Source organism: Bos taurus, chromosome 28 (genome assembly GCF_002263795.3).
Source record: "Bos taurus isolate L1 Dominette 01449 registration number 42190680 breed Hereford chromosome 28, ARS-UCD2.0, whole genome shotgun sequence".
Classification (NCBI taxonomy): Eukaryota; Metazoa; Chordata; class Mammalia; order Artiodactyla; family Bovidae; genus Bos; species Bos taurus.
The window spans coordinates 29,186,332-29,208,195 of record NC_037355.1 but is presented as its reverse complement, the minus strand read 5'-3'; the positions used below and the strand labels follow the sequence as shown (position 1 = coordinate 29,208,195).

The 21,864-nt window shown below is 38.2% G+C and overlaps 1 protein-coding gene across 2 annotated transcripts; it reads right to left on the bottom strand.

The window, feature by feature from the left end:
• Positions 1-193: 193 nt before the first annotated feature.
• On the bottom strand, positions 194-18,349 carry NUDT13 (nudix hydrolase 13). 2 transcript variants are annotated; one of them, NM_001045905.2, is made up of 9 exons: positions 18,239-18,329; positions 12,690-12,781; positions 9,308-9,447; positions 7,665-7,799; positions 6,571-6,677; positions 4,955-5,080; positions 4,727-4,838; positions 3,525-3,679; positions 1,648-2,426 (listed from the first exon to the last, which is right to left on the bottom strand). In NM_001045905.2, the coding sequence occupies exons 2-9, from the start codon at positions 12,770-12,772 to the stop codon at positions 2,226-2,228; spliced, it is 1,059 nt and encodes a 352-aa protein (NP_001039370.1). In that variant the 5' UTR covers positions 12,773-12,781; positions 18,239-18,329; the 3' UTR covers positions 1,648-2,225. The 2 variants fall into 2 exon arrangements, with proteins under 2 accessions (XP_005226396.1, NP_001039370.1); XM_005226339.5 differs by lacking the exon at positions 9,308-9,447 and having other exon boundaries at positions 194-2,426; positions 18,239-18,349.
• Positions 18,350-21,864: the final 3,515 nt, after the last annotated feature.

The following is a 21,864-nucleotide window of genomic DNA, read 5'->3' as shown; positions in this document are numbered from 1 at the left end:
TCATTTCTAGTTTTGATTACTCATCTAGTAAAAATGTTTTCTTCAAGTTCATAGGTTAACTTCTCTGTGAGCCCCAAAGGTTGCCCTCTTTGCACAAGTCTTTTGTGATCTCAACTCTGGGGTGCATACAAGGTTTTGAAATCAGCAGAAGAAAGAGAATCAAGCCCTTGAGATAAGACTTACACACTCTATGTTTGGAACATTAAGTTTATCTTTATTCGGGATTAAATACTGGGTAGAGGTAGGAAGGTAGACTGGCAAACATAAGAAATGAATGAGCTGCTTTTTATTCCAGTTACCAGGAACGACCTTGAGTCAGTCTCCCTCTGGTGTCAAATAATTGAATGTTCTACCTGTTTTTGCTATTCTTCTTCAAGGACCCATCAGGTTCTTTTTATTCTTAGCACCTTCATGATTCAGTGCCACAAAAATATTCTCCAGTCAGGTAAGCCCTGTACCAAAGTTTCTTTTATTTATCTGCCATTTTTTAGGACCCCAGCCCACCCTGCCCTCTTTTGCCTCTGCTCTCAGTTATCCTTGGAATTCTAAGAAGCAAAGCACTCTTTCCAGTCACTCCTGGGAAACAAAGTTCAATGTGCAGCTCCTCCTATTAACTACTCTGATTTTTTCTTTTCCAAAACAACACGTTAATCCAAAAGTAAACAGTTACTTCGTGGTAAGTTGAGAAACTCATAACCAGGAATTCTGTACACTCCTCTTTCTATCAGTATTTTCAGATTGGGGGTATGTACACATGTGGTCACAAACACACCCACATAGAGAGAGAAAACATTGGGAGGCGGTACTACTCACGGACCCTGAACTGTTTTCTTCTAGCTGCAAGATATGAAGAAATCTCAGGACCTCTCTTTCTAGAGTGTTTTTTCCCTTCTGTGTGCCGGGTTCAGCCCAGGTCAGGGCAAGCTGCCAATCTCAACAGGACAATCAAGTCCCATCACGTATTATCCCTCAGCATTTCCCGATGACAGCAGTTTGATTTTCCCAAAGCAGTGATGGTGTGCTGGCAGTGGTGAGAGTATTGATCCCAGCCTCAAAAGGAAATTCAGGGCTTCATCCTCTCTAGTTCTAGAGTCTGTTTTACTTAGTCCTGTGGGACTTGGGTGTGTGAATCATCTTAGGGTCTCTGGCACTAGTGTCTTTAATCACTAGTTAGTTGCCTAAAGTACCTGAACATACGACTCTTGCCTCAGCTGTTCTTCTCAAACAGACTTCTAACAGCATTTCTTCCCAACACTGCTTTAGTCATTACACAGACTTCACACTAATAGTTCCCTCCCTCCCACCGTCAATTCTCGCTTTCTACAGTTTCCTCAGTTCATAAGATAGAAAAATACATCTGAACAGAGGCCAGAAATGTATTTCATTTCCTCCAGATCAGTGCTTTTCTCCTGTGATAAGGTACAGAATGGCATATGTGAATGACGAGAAATCCTAAATTTAGTTTATCCCGTAAAACGCAAGAAATGGTTCATCTTCACTGGTCATTTTGTTGAAGTTACTTTAAGTTTAGGAAAACAGGCATAGCAAGGGATACTCTTTTCCCTGGCTCGCAAACTGAGCAAGTAACAGCAAAAAATTGACTTACCCACTTGAGCCCCAGTGGCATGCAGTTACCTCAGCAGAACATCACTGTATCTGATTTATTACAGAGCACCTTGAGGAAGACCTTAATTCCTGCTTTCCTGGGATGAAGAACTTAAGGAAATACGACTTTTATTTAACTACTCTATATAAAATAATTACCTCTATGCAAATTCAAAAATGTTGTGCTACTTTTTAAAATTCTGTGAACATAAAAAGTAACTGAGTTGAGGTCTGCCATATATTTTTAATACTAAGATAAAATTTGAACTGAAACTATACCAGGCACATTTTGGCAGTTAGTGTAAATCCAGCATTGATAAGCCACATGCCAGAAGATGTTTGCTTCCGGAGAAGCAAATGAGTGAACACGGGCCTGGATCCAAACTGTTCAACTTTTGCTTTGACTTTTGTTATCTGATTGGGTTTGGCATTTTTGATTGCCTGTGGTTAGGAACTCTGTTAACACTGACAGATGTGTCCTGCTGTAGGCTCACCATCTGTTCTGCCTTGCGAGGTTGGCCTGGGATGGGCTTTGTCACCTCCTGTTCATCAGTTGTTCTCTGATGTGCCCCTCTTAGATCGTGAGGAGGGAGTTATCTGTTCAGGTGGCCTGATCTGAGCTAAGCAGGCAGGGGAGAACAGGTCGGTTTTTCCACCCACTCCTTTATCAGTTGGTGGGCAATGGCTAACTTGGGGGGCAACCAGAATGGGACAGCCCCACTCTGTTGTTGATTAGATGGGTTGTTTCTCCTCAGGACTGTGGCCACCTCATCACGACTGAACCAGGCAGCTGCTTCTAGTTCTCTCAAGTTCACCTGGAGCTGAAAGGCATAAGGGAAAATAGGATATAAAGTTAGAAGCTACTTAGAGTACAATGGCCAAGGGTGAGAAGATGTTCCAGAACTGAGCAATCTTAGAAGATGGTATCTGGATTTATTCACTGGGAGATGATTCTAGATAATGTCCAGAAGCAAAATAACCATAATTAAGGGAAGAGAGTTAAGTATATTTTTTAGATATTAAAACACACACACGCATGAAAAAAAATCGTGGAAGTTCAAATAGCAAAGTATTAAGAGTGGGTTGGGGGTTTCCTAACAGTCTAGTGGTTAGGACTTTGTGCTTTCACTGTCGTGTCCCCAGTTCAATCCTTGGTCGGGAAACTAAGATCCTGCGAGCCATGCAGTGCAGCCAAAAAAAAAAGTGGTTAACACTGAATGTAAGTTATGAATAATACTGTTTCCTTTTGTGCCTAAATGATTATATAACTAAAAAGGAAACATAAAAGTGTTACTCTTCTTTAAAAGGTAAGTGTTAATGATAGTCAAAAGCACAGTATCCTCCTTGCAGGAAGCAAAATAATGCAAACTGCATCCACAGTTTATTACAGAAACTGAGATAGGTTAGATATTATTGTATAGAAACCAAAGGACACAATAGGCAGAATTCAGCAAAGAGGGAACACAACACAATCTGTTAAGACTTATGAAAGAGCAAGATGAGGTTGGATAAGACAACATCTAAGTCCCTTTCAGTCAGAAGTTCCTGTGATTTTATATTATTAGTCCCCAACATCCTGACTGACTTGAACTATAAGACCAATTCTGAAATTAGTCATTTAACTTTTATATATTTATTGTGTGCCTACTCAGTGTAAAACATTGTTAATTTCCTGATGACGAAAGGTAAGTTGTCTCATGATTGAGATATATATACAAGGAAGAATGGTGCTCATGTTGACATTCCTAATTTTTATGATGAATTTGCTTATAAGATTGTAAATTCCTTAAAGGCATAAATCCTATTTTACACATCTTTGTATAATCTAGACAGTGCTGGACAAGGCAGGTGCTTAGTGGGTAACTGGGCCAGCTTGGATGAGGCAAAGGATATGTCGTAAGGAGAGCACCAGAACTTACCTCTGTCTGCCCTGGTTTCACGGTTGCATGACAAGCAATCATGAGTGTGCTGTTAGGAAAGGGCCAATGCTGGGATGCAGAGTAATGCAGTCTGTCCACCTCCAATCCCACCTCTTCTGCAATTTCTCTCCGGACAGTCTCTTCCAGACTTTCACCTATAAGTACTCAGATTAATTCAGGATAGCCCTGTATCAGGAAGGGTGATGCAGATGCCCATTTTCAAAAGGAGCATAAAAATGACTTCAAAGTCAAGGAAATACTCTTGGGAAAGGCCTAAATCTCTGAGTCTTTACACTAGGAATCAAATCTGGAGTTGGGTATCGAACTGCCAGTTCTTGAACCTGCTATGTTCGTTACACAAAATAAGAGTCCGAAAGGCTACTGCTGTCCTCAGCTTTTTAATAAAATTCAAATGCCACATATCAGCATTTGCCGATTTTACTGCAATGGGCTGAGAAAAAAAACAGCCTGTAAATAAATATTAAATTTAAGTTAATAGAATATTAATATGTATGCTGAAATATTTAGGAGGAAGTATATTAATGTCTGCAATCTATGCATCAGAAAATAAAATGGATTAATGGATGGATGGAAGAATGAACAGATTTGTGATAAAATAAGCATAGTAATTATCAAATTTAGGTGGTGAGTATATGGGTGTTGACAGTATAAATCTTCCAATTATGCTTATATTTGAAAATTTGCCTATAAAATATTGGAAAATTATAGTGCCAGAAGGTAGTTTCCTTGATATAACAGAAAATGTGCTTGAGATTCCAAGTACTCTGGCAATAAGAAAATACGTAACTATTGAACATTCCTGGTGGTCCAGTGGTTGAGAATCCATCTGCCAATGCAGGGGACACAGGTTCAGTCCCTGGTTTGAGAAGATTCGACACGCTGCGGGGCAACTAAGTGCCACAACTACTAAGCCCGGGCTCTCGAGCCTGCAAGCTGCAACTCCCGAGCCCACCCGCCACAACTGCTGAGCCCGTGTGGCCTAGAGTCCTGTTCTGCAACAAGAGAAGCCACCTCAATGAGAAGCCCGTCCACCACAACTAGAAAAAGCCGGAGTACAGCAACGGAGACCCAGTGCAGCCAAAAAAAAAATATACATATATATATATATATATATATATATATATATAATTGATAAGCTTTCATTTCCTTCAGTGTTATCTGTATATGCCTAAATTCCTTACCTATATCACAAAAACCTGCCAAGGCAGAATACATTCCCTTGGGAAAGGAACTCTGGCGGACAAGCAGGCATCGAGTTCCATCCGACACCAGAGTGATTACCACAGGTGCCACCTAGGGAAAGGGGACGGAAACTTAGCAGGGCTTTAGGGCCCGTTAATGAAACCACGTAATGGGTAACTAAGGAAAGCCTTTTGGCCGGATTATTGTCCTTTTAAAGCAAGGCTTACCTGTGGATAATAGATGATGTTATTGGAAGGGCACACACGCTTGCTGCCAGACACATTCTTCTTGGTGGGCTGCCCACTTCTGCTGCAGAACTGATGAGCATCATGCCAACGGAGAAGAGCCTGCGCCTAGGAATACAAAGATGGACTTGGTACCGTTTGGAGGGAATGTGGGTCTCATCTGTAATGGTGCTGGGGCTAATATTTAGAGCAACTCAAAGGGACTGCCATTCCCTTTCCAGCTCACCTACTTTAAATGGTTATTAATTATTTGAACTTTAAAATAAAGGAAATTCTCTGAACATATTCCTCTATCATTTTAAGTATGAATTTTTTTTAAAAAAAGCATATTTTAAATGTATTATGAATTATTTTTTTAAAGTGTCAGAATAAACACCCGTGTACTTATTACACAGCTTAAAAAGAAAACATTTCCTATATAATTAAATGGCAACCAACTCCAGTATTCTTACCTGGAGAATTACATGATTCTGAGAAGAATGGACAGAAGAGCCAGGCGGGCTACAGTCCATGGGGTCGCAAAGAGTTGGACACGACTGAGTGACTGAACAACAACAGCAACAAAACACCTCAATATGTACTCCCCAAAAAGTCTGGAATTTTTTTGCAAATAAAAAATGTTTAGAGATAGCTCTTTAACTTAAACGGACAATCCAATATTATATAACAACTGAACTGGGAAAAGAATTTGAAAAAGAATAGATATGTGTATATATATATGTCTGAATCCCTTTGTTGTACTACTGAAACTGACACAACAGTATTAATCCACTGTGCTGTACTGTGCTATGCTAAGTCACTGCCGACGTGTCTGTCTCTTTGCAACCCTAGGGACCATAGCCTGCCAGGCTCCTCTGTTCATGGGATTCTCCAGGCAATTTGAGTGGGTTGCCATGCCCTCTGCCAGGGGAATCTTCCTGACCCAGGGACCGAGCCTGAGTCTCTCATTCTCCTGCATGAGTAGCTGGGCTCTTTATCACTAGTGCCACCTGGGAAGCCCAATTAAATGGACAGTCAAAAGCCATTTCGGCAAGTGAAATCCAAAGGTGGAGAAAAAGTCATTAGGGCAGTGTAGAGTAACTTCTCACCATATGTATGTCATGCTGTGGGTCATTAAAAATGTTTATAAGGCCTATAGATCATAGTGCCATAGATCTATACACACTTAGGAGAAAATGGTACTGACAAAAACAGGGTAAAAGAAGAAGAAACACAGTGTCCTTTCTCCAAAGTCTATGATCTGCAAAAAATAAATCAAATCTTTCCCTTATACACTGCTGCTGCTGCGTCGCTTCAGTCGTGTCCGACTCTGTGCGACCCCAGAGACAGCAGCCCACCAGGCTCCCCTGTCCCTGGGATTCTCCAGGCAAGAACACTGGAGTGGGTTGCCATTTCCTTCTCCAAGGCATGAAAGTGAAAAGTCAAAGTGAAATCACTCAGTCACGTCCGACCCTCAGTGACCCCATGGACTGCAGCCTACCAGGCTCCTCCGTCCATGGGATTTTCCAGGCAAGAGTACTGGAGTGGGGTGCCATTGCCTTCTCCCCCCATATACACTAATTCACTAAATTTCCTACAGAACCAAGAAATCAATTTACCGTGGACAGCAAGGAGGCATCCTTCACATTCAGCTCAAAGAGAGCCTTTGTCAGCTTAATGAAAGACCCCTGGAGGGCTGTCTCTATTTCAGCTTTCTGTAAGGAAGCTAAAATATTAGAAAAGAGAATGAAATGAAACAAACGTCAGACTTTACCTCGGGTACCCTCTCTAGTATATCTTGTTAGAAGAGTGTTTCCCAAACTCACCTAATGAGTTTGCCACTCGACTAGCCACTCAACTAGGAAGAATAAAAAAATATTCAAGTTCTCAAGCCCCTACCTGGAGATTCTGAATAGCAGATGAGTGAGGCCCAGAAATCTTTTTTTTTTTTTTTTTAACAAGCACCAGGAGATTCTTATATTCAGGCAGATTTGGGAAACATTAGAGCATAGTGTTTCCCAAGATCCTCTTTGCGGCAATAAGGACATTTGCACTAGCCACACACTATCCCTGGAAAAAAGATGAAAATGGACCTTTGAGCCCCTATCTAAACCTCATTCCAGCATCATTGTATTCACAGCTGATGCCCTAAAATGGAGACAGAAGGCTTGATAAGGGCCACAAGCTCTAGTAAACCAGTTCGCAAATGCAAGTCTGAAGACTCAGAGCTACTCCAGGGTAATGTGTTTATTCACCTATATTGATAAGACAAATAATAATGTCATGAATTTTAAAACATTTCTTTCTTCTTAAGATATATAAAATACATGAAGGTAGACAGAATAATATCATAAACATCTGTGTACCACCATAGAGTTGAGAAAGAAAGCATTAAAAAATATCCTTTATGTAATGATGATAGTAGATGGTAGTATTTTTTAATGTTCTTACTTAAGTGCTTATGATTGGATGGCTTCACCGACTCAGTGGACATGAGTCTGAGCAAACTCCCGGATACAGTGAAGGACAGGGAAGCCTGGCGTGTTGCAGTCACAGGAGAGTCGCAAAGAGTCAGACACGACTTAGCGACTGAACAACAACTTAAAAACTGAGGTTGTTTTGTATTCTTAACATGTTCTTTGAAATTTTATCATGTGGAGTCCCAAAGCCTAAGAACCACTGGGAAGTGTCCATTAGGAATAATGTTATGTACCATTTATGGAAGAAGAGCTATTTAGACCTAGATCCAGAGCAAACCATGCTTCTTGCTCTTCTGAGCATCCAATTAGCACGGAATCTTCTAGTATTTGTGAGTCTTGTCCAAACTTACTCAGGAGCCTTTCCAACTCTAAGAAATACAAAAGGAGAAAGGGGGAAAAAAAAACACAGGGTTTTAATTAAGCCACAGGAGCCATACTAGACTTATTAGAAACCATCTACTTCAACTTGAAGTAGGCACACCTGGCTCCCAGCCACTGCCTGCATGCTAATTAGCTGTGTAATTATGACCTACTCACTTAACCTCCGTTGGCCTCCATCAGCAATCTGAAGAATTTAAAGGAATTCTTTCTGTGTAATCCTGTATTACTCTATGATTATATCATGAAAGGGGCATATCCCCTAGTTTTAAAGACACATCATAGTTAACTTACTAAAGCACTGAAAAAAAAAAGTGTCATACTTAAAATGGTAGACCAAAGCAGTTCTACAATTTCATCTCCAGATTATGCTGCTTTTATGGGCCAGGGTAGACTCCTCATCTGAGATCCTGGTCTGTAAAGACAAGTGCTATATTGGGATAAAATCTGTTCTGTGCATGAAGGATTCATATTTATTTGTTCATAATACAAGATTGCATTGCTAATCTCCAAATAATGTTTAGTACCTTCTGATAAACATCCTCATATACTTATGTACTGCCAGAAACTAGCAAAGTATTCCAACATATGCAGTGCATAATCCGGCCCTGGCAATGTGTTTAGAAGTTGGCATATCGTGACACAGGGCTTCCCAGGTGGTACAAGTGGTAAAGAACCTGCCTGCAATGTAGGCGATGCGGGTTTGATCCCTGGATCGGGAAGATCCCCTGGAGAATGAAACGGCAACCCACTCCAGTATTCTTGCCTGGCAAATCCTGCGGACACAGGAGCCTGGTGAGCTACAATCCATGGGGTTGCAAAAGAGTTGGCCAAAACTCAGCGACGAAACGACGACATGTAGTGACATCATGTAAAACTGAAAGGTAGCATCTTGAATGCCAATTCCTAAAGGCTTAGATATCTCTAGTTATATACCTTAAAAGCACATTATATGATATGTACTTATTAATATATCAATAATTATATAATATGTAATTATATGTAAATTATATATTTATGTAAAACTTATTATATCTCAAAGCAAGTTAATTCACGTTTAGCTTTGACCCTTCTAAGGAGAAATTAAGTCATGATGCACATCTTAAACAGTTTGTGCGCACATGCTAAGTCTCTTCAGTCATGTCTGACTCTTCGTGACCCTATGGACTGTAGCCCGCGAGGCTCCTCTGGCCATGGGATTCTCCAGGCAAGAATACTGAAGTGGGTTGCCATGCCCTCCTCCAGGGGATCTTTCTGACCCAGGGACCGAACTTGTATATCCTACATTGGTAGGCAGGTTCTTGACCACTGAGCAACTGGGAGGCCCATTCCATCACCAGAAAATATCCAACTGGGCAATTCCGTGTATATACTAAATGATTAATTGGCCAAAGCATTTGGAAAAAACCTGAACTCCAAAGTTGGAGGATTCTTCTCAGCGATTTAACATGGACTGAATTCTGTTCAGTGGCCACAGGCTGGTCTACTTTGGGCTTACCTAATAGGCTATGCTGGGGGGCCAGGTATTGATGTTCTGATTTCTGAAGCAAAGGAGCCAAGTTATGAAAGAGGTAAAATGCTCCTGTCTGCTGGGCTTTTTTACATGCATCATCATCTTCTTTCAGTTCACATAAATACCTGTGTTTTGGAAATAATCAAACCATTACAAAACTATACGTGGTTTCCTGTACAACATTCATCTTTGAGAATTATGTCCCTGCATTGCTCTCCCACCACAGTTATTTCTTTTTATTTATTTATATCCTACATTGCTTTAAAAAAGGATATGACTCTGGGAGATCATTCCCTCTGTCCTACTGTATACCTTACCCATACTTCTGTGACTGCACTTACATGGTTCTATTTATTAATCTATCTGTCTCCTCTAAGATTGAAATCTTCTTAAGGGCAGGCAGGGTCTGTTTTAGTTATGGATCTTGAGTAATTAGCATATTGAATGGCTCAATTCAATAAATATTTGACTTGAACTTCAACAGTAATAAATATTTACTGAATTGAACCTCAATGTACTCTGCCAATATGCTGTGAGGCAAGAATTTACATGCCATGGAGGGAAAGGAAAGTAAGTACAGTGATAAAACATCAAGCTCGCGATGGGAGCAGACTTTATTATTGCAGACAAGGAGCAAACATATACCTTCAGAAACCCCTTTTCAACCTAGGGATGATAAAATAAAATATTTATCTTAAATGCAGTCTTATTTCAAGCATCTATTCTCCCAAGTGGATGCCATTAGCTCCTTATCTCTACTAAAGGGACCACTGATGAAAGTGAAGCCATATTTGACATTTATTTAATAAGTAATATTTTCAGTAGCCAGAATTAAACTGTAGAAAAAAGAGCATCCTATAATTAGTTTCTCAAAAAAAAGAAAAGGAATGGAGCAAGTGCTATACCTTCATTAAAGATGGCCTGAGTCTACCCTTTCAAGAGCCTCAGGAATCAGGCAAAGTCTGTGTGGTTTGGGGAGGGCTGAATGTGGACTCCCCTTCTGGGGCCTTAGGGATAATGATTTTTGTTTTGTTTTTGTTTGTTTGGCTCTGCCATATGGCTTGCAGGATGTCAGTTCCCCGGCCAGGGATTGACCCTGGGCCACAGCAGCATAAGCCCATGAGCCTAACCACTCAGCCAGCAGGGAACTCCCAGCATAATGATTTTGACTGTTGAAATCCCTAAAACAGACTCTCAGGTATACAGTACATTTTGTCGCTTAAAGTGGGAAATACAGTTTACAGATATTTTCTGTGGAATCTGGGAGCTTTTGTAACATCAGTAGCATTAGCTCCACGTGAAACTACAAAGCAAAATGATAAACAGGGCCCGGTGGTATCTTTAGAAACCTATTTTTGACTGTATGATAAAAGCGATTGCAATGAGCTCTTTGTAAACAGAAGACAAAAGGAACCTGAGATTTTAATACTCAAGATATTTTTATAGTTATTGTGAGTGACTGTAATCTCCTGGGACAAAGACTCAGTGTATGTCAAAGGAGAGACAGGTGCACTCAGACATTACCAAATATTAATATAAACAACAGAACATACACTGGTGCCTTTGTAAAAAAGCAGTAAGAGTTGTACAACCCATGCTTTGCCCTAATGACCATAAAAAGCAAAACATCTACAAAAATAACCAGGTTAAGGTCTTAAACCCAGGGTCTCGTTGCACCTGGGACTCAGATCCAAAAACTTATATTCTTCTTGATTGGAACACGTTTTTTAGAAATGCATTTTCTTGTTGTACACCTGAAACATTGTAAAGTAACTGTATTTCAATAAAAAATAAGCTATAAGGATATATTGTACAGCACAGGGAATATAGCCAACATTTTATAATAACTTTAAATGGAATTTAATCTATAAACATTTTGAATTATTGTGTTATACACCTGAAGCATATAATAAATCAACTATGCCTCAATAATCAGTCACTTAAAAATGCATTTTCTCCTTTTAAGTATAATAGTATGGAAACCACAACACACTAAGATTAACAAACTTCAACTGTTGTTTTCTTGTTATAAAAGTTGACAAATAGTCATCCTACTGAAATTAGAATATGCAGTTACCAATTTTTTTAAAAAAGGGAAATCATTGAGAATCTCACCACTCAGAGATGATCACTGTTTATCCCTTGGAATTCTCCAAACTATGTATTAATATTATCCATTTATACATATACAATAAATTGTACAATAAATACTTTTAGACTCCATCTACTAATTTGTAGGCTTTTTTTCTTAAACATTAACATTTTCACACCATATTCTTCACTGACAAAATTTTATTTTTATTATTATTATTCATTTTCAATATATTTAATCACCTTAACACTCGTGTTTTTAGACTATTCAGTAATTCTTTTTTTTTTTTTTTTCTTTTGGTGCCGAAACCCGGGATTGAATATTCAGTAATTCTATTATTATTCTCAGGGTCTCAGCCTGAGAACTGCAAATAACTCAAATGTCAATATCTAGAACAAGTATTGCAATTTTGTTTTCTCACTCTTGCTCGTATAAGATTTTACATGGTTGTGTGCTTTTATTTTTTATTTATTTATTTATTTTGGTTGTGTGCTTTTAAATTCTGGACTGGGCGCTCATGTATGGGAGAGCTTTCAACATGAAAAGCTCTGGTTGTGAGTGTGTCCCTCCAGAGGGGTTTTACATTTGCTTTTGCAGGTCTACAAATGCTACTTAAATTCTTTTCATAGGTTGGGGATTTGGAACTACACCACATAGACGGTGCAAATTTATACCCCAAAATTGTATGACAGCAGGCTAGTGATTTCAAATTCACAGATTTTACATTTGCTCAGACTGATGACAAAGAAGTCCTTTTTCATCCTCCTGTACTGGTGTAGATACTTTTTTCCAGACTGCCTCTCACTGAGGTTTGTTCCTGGGGGAAGGAGTTTGGGAAGTGTAGTATGCAGGGAATGGAGTTACCTACCTTATTTTCAGCAACATTAATGAACTATTATTCAGTAAAGTTTTAATTCCATCATAACAGCTGTATCATAATTTAATTTGTCCCTTACTGTTCATTCATCCATTCAACAATATTTCAGTGCCTACTATGTGCTAGATACTAGGGTTCTATGCATGAGAGGTACCATAGTGGAAAAGACTATATTATTACCTTAAAAAAAGAACTTATATTTAAGTATGTCAGACACTTTAGATATTATTGGAAATTTAGAAATTCTCTAATTATATATAATTTGCATTGAACATCTTTACATGTAAATCTTAATCATACATCCTTAAGCCCCAATATAGAATTTTGAGATATGTATATTTTATAATTTTAATGGACCAAAGATAGAAAAATCAGAGCTCAGTTTGGTCAAAACTCACCGTGTCTTAGTGACATAGGTTGACAGCAGCCTATAGCACCAAAAAATTTTTCTTCTGCAAGCAGTTCCACAATACAGGGACATTGTCAGGTCCTTAGGAGAAAAAGGAATTAAAAGAAAAAAAAAAGAGCATGCAATTTGAAGTAATGAATCACCAAGAGGGTTATACTTTAAGCCAGAAAAGGATCACTTTTTAATATTAAGAAAAGATACACTGAATAGAAGTCATGATCTGGCTTCTAAATTATATCTCTGCTGCTAACTAGCTGTGGGATGTCAACTTTTCAGTGTGTGTGCTCAGTTGCTCAGTCATGTCTGACTCTTTGAGAGCATGGACTATAGCCCGCCAAGCTCCTCTCTCCATGGAAGTTCCCAGGCAAGAATACTGAAATGGGTTGCCATTTCCTACTCCAGGGGATCTTCCTGACCCAGGAATTGAACCCAAGTCTCCTGTGTCTCCCACATTGGCAGATAGATTCTTTAACACTGCGCCACCTGGAAAATCCCAACTTTTCAGTACCTCTTTCCTATCTACAAAATTAAAACCTGTTCTGCCTAGCTAACAGGTTGTGAGAAACAGATAACTGTCCACTAAAAATCCTGGGGTCCTCCTTTCATAATGTGGAATTCTTGCTGGGTGGTAGTTGCCAAGCCAACGCCCACATTTCTCTCCTCCTATTTGATGGTATTAAAATTAGGTCTAAACAGTATAATGTTACTGAAAGTGATGTGTATCTCTTCTAGGCTGGCACACTTAAGTATGGGTTTGCCTTCTCCATCTTTTCCCCATCTGCTTGGATGACTTCAAAATGGCAGAGCCATTAAATGGAGGAGCCTGGATCCCTGAATCACTGCTGCTGCTGCTAAGTCACTTCAGTCGTGTCCAACTCTGTGCGACCCCAAAGACGGCAGCCCACCAGGTTCCCCCATCCCTGGGATTCTCCAGGCAAGAACACTGGAGTGGGTTGCCATTTCCCTCTCCAATGCATGAAAGTGAAAAGTGAAAGTGAAGTCACTAAGCCACTTCATTCGTGTCTGACTCTTAGCGACCCCATGGACTGCAGCCTACCAGGCTCCTCTGCCCATGGGGTTTTCCAGGCAAGATTACTGAAATGGGGTGCCATTGCCTTCTCCACCCTGAATCACTACGTGGAGAAAAGCCATCCACCAAGCAAAGACTCCCCAGAGTAAGACGTAAGCTTCTACTATATTAAGGCACTGAAATTCTGAAGTTGGTTACAGCAGGTAGCATTACACTAATAGACCAAGTAAGCCTAGGATTGTCTCCAGACTAATGTAGCCAAATTTCTCAGAATATGTGAAAAATGAAGTCCCTTTGAAAATGCAGAAGAATCCTGTAGATAAGAAAAATATAAAATCACAAGCATTAGGAAAATATTTCAAAAGGCAGCTATGCAAACCCACATGGATCTCAGATATTTCCTATTTTTTAGTCTTTTTGTGAGAGGAAAAATAACTCTATATCTTAAGGATCTATTCTCCAGAAAGGGACGTCTTTTAAACTGTATATCAGTAAGCCTTTTATTCTCCATGAAAACTACAGTTCACATTAGCAATAAAAAAGTCAAAGAAGAAATAAGAAAATCAGTATAGTTAAATAACCAAACACCCTTTTATTTATTTATTTATTTTTAAAATTTATCTGAACACCCTTTTAACTGTGCCCAAGGGAAGCAAGTTTTGACACTAAACCACCAAGGAATGTCTAAAATTTAGGCCTACTTCTCAGTTGCATAATTATGAATCACTGATGACTAATCCTTGGACAGCTTTGCCTATAATCTATAATGTAAGGGTAAACTATATTTAGTAAGCAACATTCAACAAAATATTTATTGAGTACTGACTTTATGCAAGCTTTCTGAGGGGACACAATAATGTACAGGATAAAAATCCTGCCCTCAAGGCACTCTTGCAGGAGAGAGAAAGCAAATATATAGCTTTCACAGAAGGCAGATTGTGATATGTGGGCTACAAAGTATTCCAGGAGAATATTAAAAGTATAGTCTCTATTTTAATAACCCAAAGACTGGTGTGATATCCTGGAGGAAATGAATTTAAAGTTAATATTCCTATCTCAAGTCCAACTCTGAGAATGTTATTGATATGATATTTTTAGAGGGAAATTTTGAAATATCTATTAAATGGTAACAGTAAGCACCCTTCCCCTGCAATTCCACTTTTAAGAATTTATCCTAGGAAGAAAAGGATACATACAAGATGTTAATTGAAAATTATGATAAAATGGAATAACAGAGCTGTAAAAACAAACAGATAAGAAGATAACAGTACAACAAAACATATGTAGTAACAGAGAAAGATATTCAGAATATATTATTAAGAAAAGCAAAGAGTAGTTGGTTGGTTTAGCATTATCTAATTAATTTGTAAAGAAAAGGATATATACATATACAGGCCAGTAGAATTAATTAGATATGTATTTTTTTATTTTAAAAATGACTAGAAATCCACATGCCAAGCTATTAATGGTGACTAATTTGAGAGAGTGATATGGAGATAGGGATTAAAAAGGGTACTCATAATTTTTACTTTTTACATTTCTGCACTTACAAGAGTCTTTTAACCATGTGTTCATATTTCTTGTACATTCCCAGGATTAACTTCACTGTGAAGCTTTCTACAGGCCACTGTTCCCAGTAGCACTCCATCACATTCCCTGAGAGTCATGGGGAATTTCTTCGGTGAGTTCTTTGAATTCCTCTGGTGATACTGTAAGAGCTGTTTGTAGTTATGACTACCGGCTAATCTGTGTGGCCCACTGTGCTTTGCTGCCTGATGTTTTGCCTAAATGTAATGCTTACTAAATTCACCTTAGCCTACTGTGGATTTACATGGCCTGCTGACTCATAAGTTAATGATCTCAGAGCTGGTAAAAGACATAGTAAAGTTCCTCATGTAGTTTTTAAAAAGAATTGATAATCAAGAGGAAGACATAATTTAACTGAGAATTGTACCTTCATTGGTATAGTCATAAATCTAGTAAAGATTAAGTCTAATACCTTTTCTAAACGGCTCCTTTTTATAAAGCAGTGTAGACTATTTAAACAGAGAAAATTATTTCCTTTAAATTCAACTTTAATTGTATTTTCCTCTTTCAAATATATAATTTAAATTAGCAAATTAATACAATTGTATTACAGGACATACAGAAAACAGAATTGTGAGAGCACCCATATTATCACCACATTAATATAATTTATATACTAGTCTTTTGCACATATGACCTTTACATATTTGTAATCAGTAAACATTTTTTCAATTTGCTTTCATGAAACATGTCATAAGCAGGTTTCCATCTTTTTCTGTAAGTTTTATCTATTTATTTTTGGCTGCGTAGTATTACACCAAGCAGACTTCCATCCTTACTTGCTATATATTCCCCTAATTTTAGACATTAGGTGGCTCTGATTTTAAATTACCAGAAATAAAAAACTACTAAATACCTCTGTGCTGATATTTTCTGATTACTTCTTTAAGGTAAGGTCTCCAACATAGAACTACTGGGCCAAACTTTGTTTTAAAATCATATGGTTCTACATTGCTACACTTACAAAGTTTGATAGCATCTGGTTAAAAAAAAAAAAGAACTTTTATATTATATTTCATTGATCACTATTGAGATTCAAAGTGTTTTCAGATTTAATAATACTAGCTCCCCTTTTGTAAAGTGTCAGTTTGATTTCCTGTGCTTAGTTATTTATTGTGCCTTTACTCTACTTTTGCCCATTCTAATTTTTAAAATATTATAGGATATTTACAGCATTTTCCATAATATGACCACTGAAATGCATTGTAGGAACCACTGGTGTACTGCTTTTCTCCGGGAAATTGTCATTCAAACTGAAGCTCAGCACACACACACAAAGACTCTTAACAGTCAAGAAGCTATGTGAAATTACTTTTTGGATAAAAATAAAATTTCTGATGGCCCTATATTATTTATAAATCTAATGCAGGAAAAATTTTCCTACTGCTTTTCTGAAATGGTTTATGATTTCCACTTTTGGGGTCTTTGGTGTGATGTATTATTCAAAATGTATTGACCCAAGGGCTCACATTTGGTAAACATAGTGGTCTACAGCTAGAAAATATGCTGCATATGAAACACATCCAGTTGCTCAATTGCCCCATTAGGAACAGGATAGTTTGTTTGAATTGGCAACTATTATTATACTTTATGCCAAATCACGCACTGGAGATAAAAATGCACTATTCACACAATTAGTCTTAGAAGAAAATATTAGCACCCTTATTTTACTTTAGATGACAAGCTCAGGCCTGCCTTCTGTTTTGTTTACAGTGCAAATGCATGTCTCCTCCAAAGCAAGAAAGGGACAGGGCAGTAAGACTTGGACTGGAGAGACTCAAACTTTTTTCCTGGCTCTCCCACTGACTGAATTTGTGACCTGGAGTTGTCACCTAACTTGTTGGGGAGCTTGGTTTCTGCCTCATTTTTCACAGGGGAAGGAAAGGGAGAAAAGAGATCTAAAGTGTATTATTACTATGTCAGATTTTGACATACCTAATTCTCAGCTCTAATAGACTATAAAATCCTTAAGGGCTGGGACTGCATCTCCCTATCTACAGCATCTAGTATAGTCCCTATCACAGAAAAAACACAATATACTGAATGAAAAAGTGAATTTATTCCATTTTATAAGAGAGGAAGGTAAAACTTTGAGAGGTTAACCAATCTGAGATACAGTCTAGAAAGCAATAGATGAAAACTCAGAGCTATCTGGCTCCAAAGGTCATGTTTTGATGAAAAATACATGAGGAAGCACCTTCCAACATTCATGGACTATTTAAGTTTTTAAGAAGTATAATTTTTAAAAAGTACTTTTAAAAGTAACTTTTTAAAAAGACTGATACAGATAAAAGTTAATATTATTTTGACTAAAAACTATTAAATAATGATGAGGCAAGGCCCTTAAGCGGAACAATTTCTCTGAACCTCCTATAATAAAGGATTCATATATGCTTCTCATCCTGTTCATCTTAACAGATGAAAGATTCATTTAGAAAGCACTATAGCATGACAAAAAAGTCCACCTCTAATCTCTGTGATTACTTCTACTAAGAAGAGGCCAGGTTCAGTAGTGTTTGAGAGAGTCTTTTTCAGGGAGTCTGACTTTTGATGATTGTGGACCTCAGTGGGATGGGAAACATAGAGAATGGAGGAGCCACTGGGAAACCCATTTCAAGCTCTCAGTGACCAGCTATGTGGTTGGCTTTCTAAAAAATAAATGTTCCTCCCTTAATTCAAAATAATTCAGACAATGCAGACAAGTTAACAAATTCCATTTTTAAACGACTCTCCAAAAAAGTATCAGAAAATTATTAGCTGGAGTTAATCTGATAGCTCCAATAATTTATGATGCATAACTGTGGTTTCTGCAAGAAGGAAGAGAATCTGACAGAGAGCTTTTTTCAAGTTCTGGTTCAGTCTCTTCATAAAATCTTTCTTCCACTTAGAATCTGAATATGTTTCTCGTCCACTGTACTTACTCTGAATTCTCTTAGGGGTGCCTTCCTAGGCCTCAAGAATCCGAACAACCAGGGAACTCCAAGTCTTCCAGGGAAGTTGGACTCTTTCCTCAAAGAATGATTGCTGCCTTTGACACACTTCCCAGAATGCTCCTTGAGATGCACTCTGGGAAATGTAGTTCAATCCTCATGCCTGCTTGCTAAGCTCTCCAAAATTAACCATGATTGTCAAAAGCATGCTTCTGCCACACTTCCCAGAATCCTCTTAGGATGCATTCTGGGAATTGTAGTTCAATCCCCAGGCATGCTGCTATGCCCTCAAACTACATAGTCAACCATGGTGGTCAAAAGCATGATCTTCTATGATCTAAATTCATTACCAGGAGGACTACTCTGGTAATTCTAGCATTAGATCCGTGAAAGTGGAAGTGTTAGTTGCTCAGTCCAACTCTTTGTGACCCCATGGACTGTAGCCAGGCTCCTCTGTCCATGGAATTCTCCAGGCAAGAATACTGGAGTGGGTAGCCATTCCCTTCTCCAAGTGATCTTCCCAACCCATTGTAGGAAGATTCTTTACTGTCTGAACCACCAGGGAAGCCCATTAGATCCATTTTTCAATAAAAAATATAGTCTTTACACCCATCCTTCTACATAGAACAGGGCTTTCCTGGTGACTCAGATGGTAAATGAAAATTTCTGCCTCTGTGTAACTTACATTCTAGAGGAAGAAACAAATAAGTAAATACATAGTGTATCAAGTAGGTATAAATGTCAGGGAGAAAAATAAAGCAAGAGAAGAAGACACAGGATTTTGCTGTTTTATATATCTGCCTCATTGCTAAGGTGTCATTTGAGCAAAGACCCTGAAGGAGCTGAGGAAGGAAGCCAAGTGAGTATTTATGGGAAGAGAGTTGTAGACAGAAAAAAAATTATCAGATGCCAAGACTCTAGTGGGGAAGTGTGCCTGGCAGCTTTGAGGAAAGTCTAGGACAAAGCGTGGTGGTCAGAGATGAGATTAAAGAGTAGCCAAGCACCAGATCACGTAGCACTTTATAAGTCTTACAGTTCTTACAGAACTATTATAATGCCTTTGGCTTTTACTCTGAGAGGATGGGATGTTACAGAAGAGTTTGAACAGGAGAGTGAGATGATTTGACTTACATTTTTAAAAAATCACTCTATGTGTGATTAGACTGTAGGGGATAATAAAAGTTATTAAATCTTGAATGTCATTGTTAATATGTACCAGGTTACCTGGGAAAGAAGAGTAGTAGTTCCAGTTAGTTGACCAATTATTTCTTTTGGCCCTTACTATTAGCACGTAAACCTAAGCTTCTTATCAGATTGATTCATTAGCCTTAAGGAAGGCACAGAAAATTTGAGGGAAACAAGATATAAAGTCAGTGAATTCCAAAGGAATGAGGAAGCAAGCTTAGAGAAAGTTAAGGCTCTGGTAATTTTTTAAAATCAAAAACTATATTTTTTAGCAATTAAGTGTTAAGTGCTATAATAAAAAATAGTGCCATGGTCTAAGTGTTTCCATACCCCAAGCCCCTGATGAAATCCTGATGCCCAATCTTAAACTTTTCTGTGAGGTCTTTGGGCAGTGATTAGGTTATGTGGATTGAGCCATTATGCTCAAAGACATGGATGCTGTCATATAACAGGCTTGAGAAAACTTCCTTGCCCCTTTCACCACAAGGCACAGCAAGTAATCTGCAATTCGAAAAAGGTCTTACAGGAACCTGACCGTGCTAGCACCCTGATCTTAAAACCACAGCTCTAGCTCCAGAACTGAGAGAAATAAGTTTCTGGTTTTTTGCTAGCCTCCCAGTCTGTGGTATTCTGTTATAGCAGCCAAAACAGACTAAGACAAATAGCTAACATTAATTGTTTCCTGTATTCAAGGCACTATGCAAAGTGTTTTACATATTTATCATTAATTCTTGCATCCTAAATGATATACATTATTATTTACACTTTATAGATGAGAAAACAGAGGCTTAGAAAAGTTAAATACCTTGTCCATATTTATACAGCTAGTCAGTAGAAGGGCTGGATTTTAACTCAAGCCTATCTGACTCTAGACAGACAGTGTGCCTTTGACTATCATAATGTACGATAGACCTGGGTTATGTCTGACTAGGTATGGGGAAGGAAACTCAATAAAAATATTGGAAAACATTGGAATGCTGGAAATAATCTCATATTCATAGATTGGAAGACTTAATTTTGTTGAAATGGCAATGTTCCTCTAATTGATCTACAGATACAGTGCATCCATGTCAAATCACAGGTAGCTTGTTTCTATAAGCAACAAAATAAAAAGTAGGACTTCACCAAAATTTAAAAACCTTTGTGCTGCAAATGGTACCACCAAGAACTTGACAAGAACACCCACAGAATAGAGAAAAACTGTATTGGCAGTCATACATTTAATAAGGGACTTGTATCCAAAAAATGTAAAGAACACTTACAACTCCATAATAAAAAGACGACTAACTGAATTTTAAAATGATCAAAGGATGTGGATAGATATTACTCCAAAGAAGATACAAAAATGACTAATACAGACAAGAAAAGATGCTGAACATCATTAGCCATCTGGGATGTGCAAATCAAAATCACAATAAGATAACACTTCATACCCAAGAGGGAGGCCACATCAAAAGGGCAGATAATGACAAGGAGTGGTGAGGATGTGGAGAAAATGGAATCCTCACAAACTGCTTACAAGATCACAAGTGGTATAGCTGCTTTGGCAAACGCTTTTACTGTTCCTCCAAAAGTTAAACACAGAGTTACCAAATGACCCAGCAGTTCCACTCCTGGGTATATACTCAAAACAATTAAAAACATATGTCCACACAAAAACTTGTACACCAAATTTAATAGCCATATCATTCAAAATAGCTCCAAAGTAGAAACAATCCAAATGTCCATCAACTGTGAAGGGAAAAACAAAATGCAGTATGTCCATAAACACTATTTCATTTGGCAGTATAAAGAAATGAAGTACCGATACATACTAAAACACGGGTGAAGCATTAAGCATGCTAAGTGACTCTATTCACAAAAAACCACATATTGCATTTATATAAAATGTTTAGAATAGGCAAATTGATAGAGATAGAAAGTAGGTTAGAGGTTTCCTGTGGGATCCGGAGAAGGCAATGGCGACCCACTCCAGTACTCTTGCCTAGAAAATCCCATGGGCGGAGGAGCCTGGTGGGCTGCCGTCTGTGGGGTCGCCCAGAAGTGGACACGACTGAAGCAACTTAGCAGCAGCAACGGCAGCAGCATGGATAGGGATCGGGGACGTGTTGGAGGAGAATGGGGAGTGACTACTGGTTGAAACAATTTTGTTGTTGTTTTGGAGTGATAAAATGTTGTAAAATTGATTGTAGTGATGGTTGCACAATTCTGTGAACCTATTAAAAAATCACTGAATTGCATACTTTAAATGGGTAAGTTATATGTCATTTGAGTTATAGCTCAATAAAACTGTTAAAATATTCAGCCAAATAATTAATTATGTTTAACAATTACAGTACATGTTTAGTAGATACAACAAATGTGATGTAAGTAGCTAGAATCCTCATAGTTTTTTTAGGTCATCAGGTAAAAATTGTCTCTCCTAGGGTGTG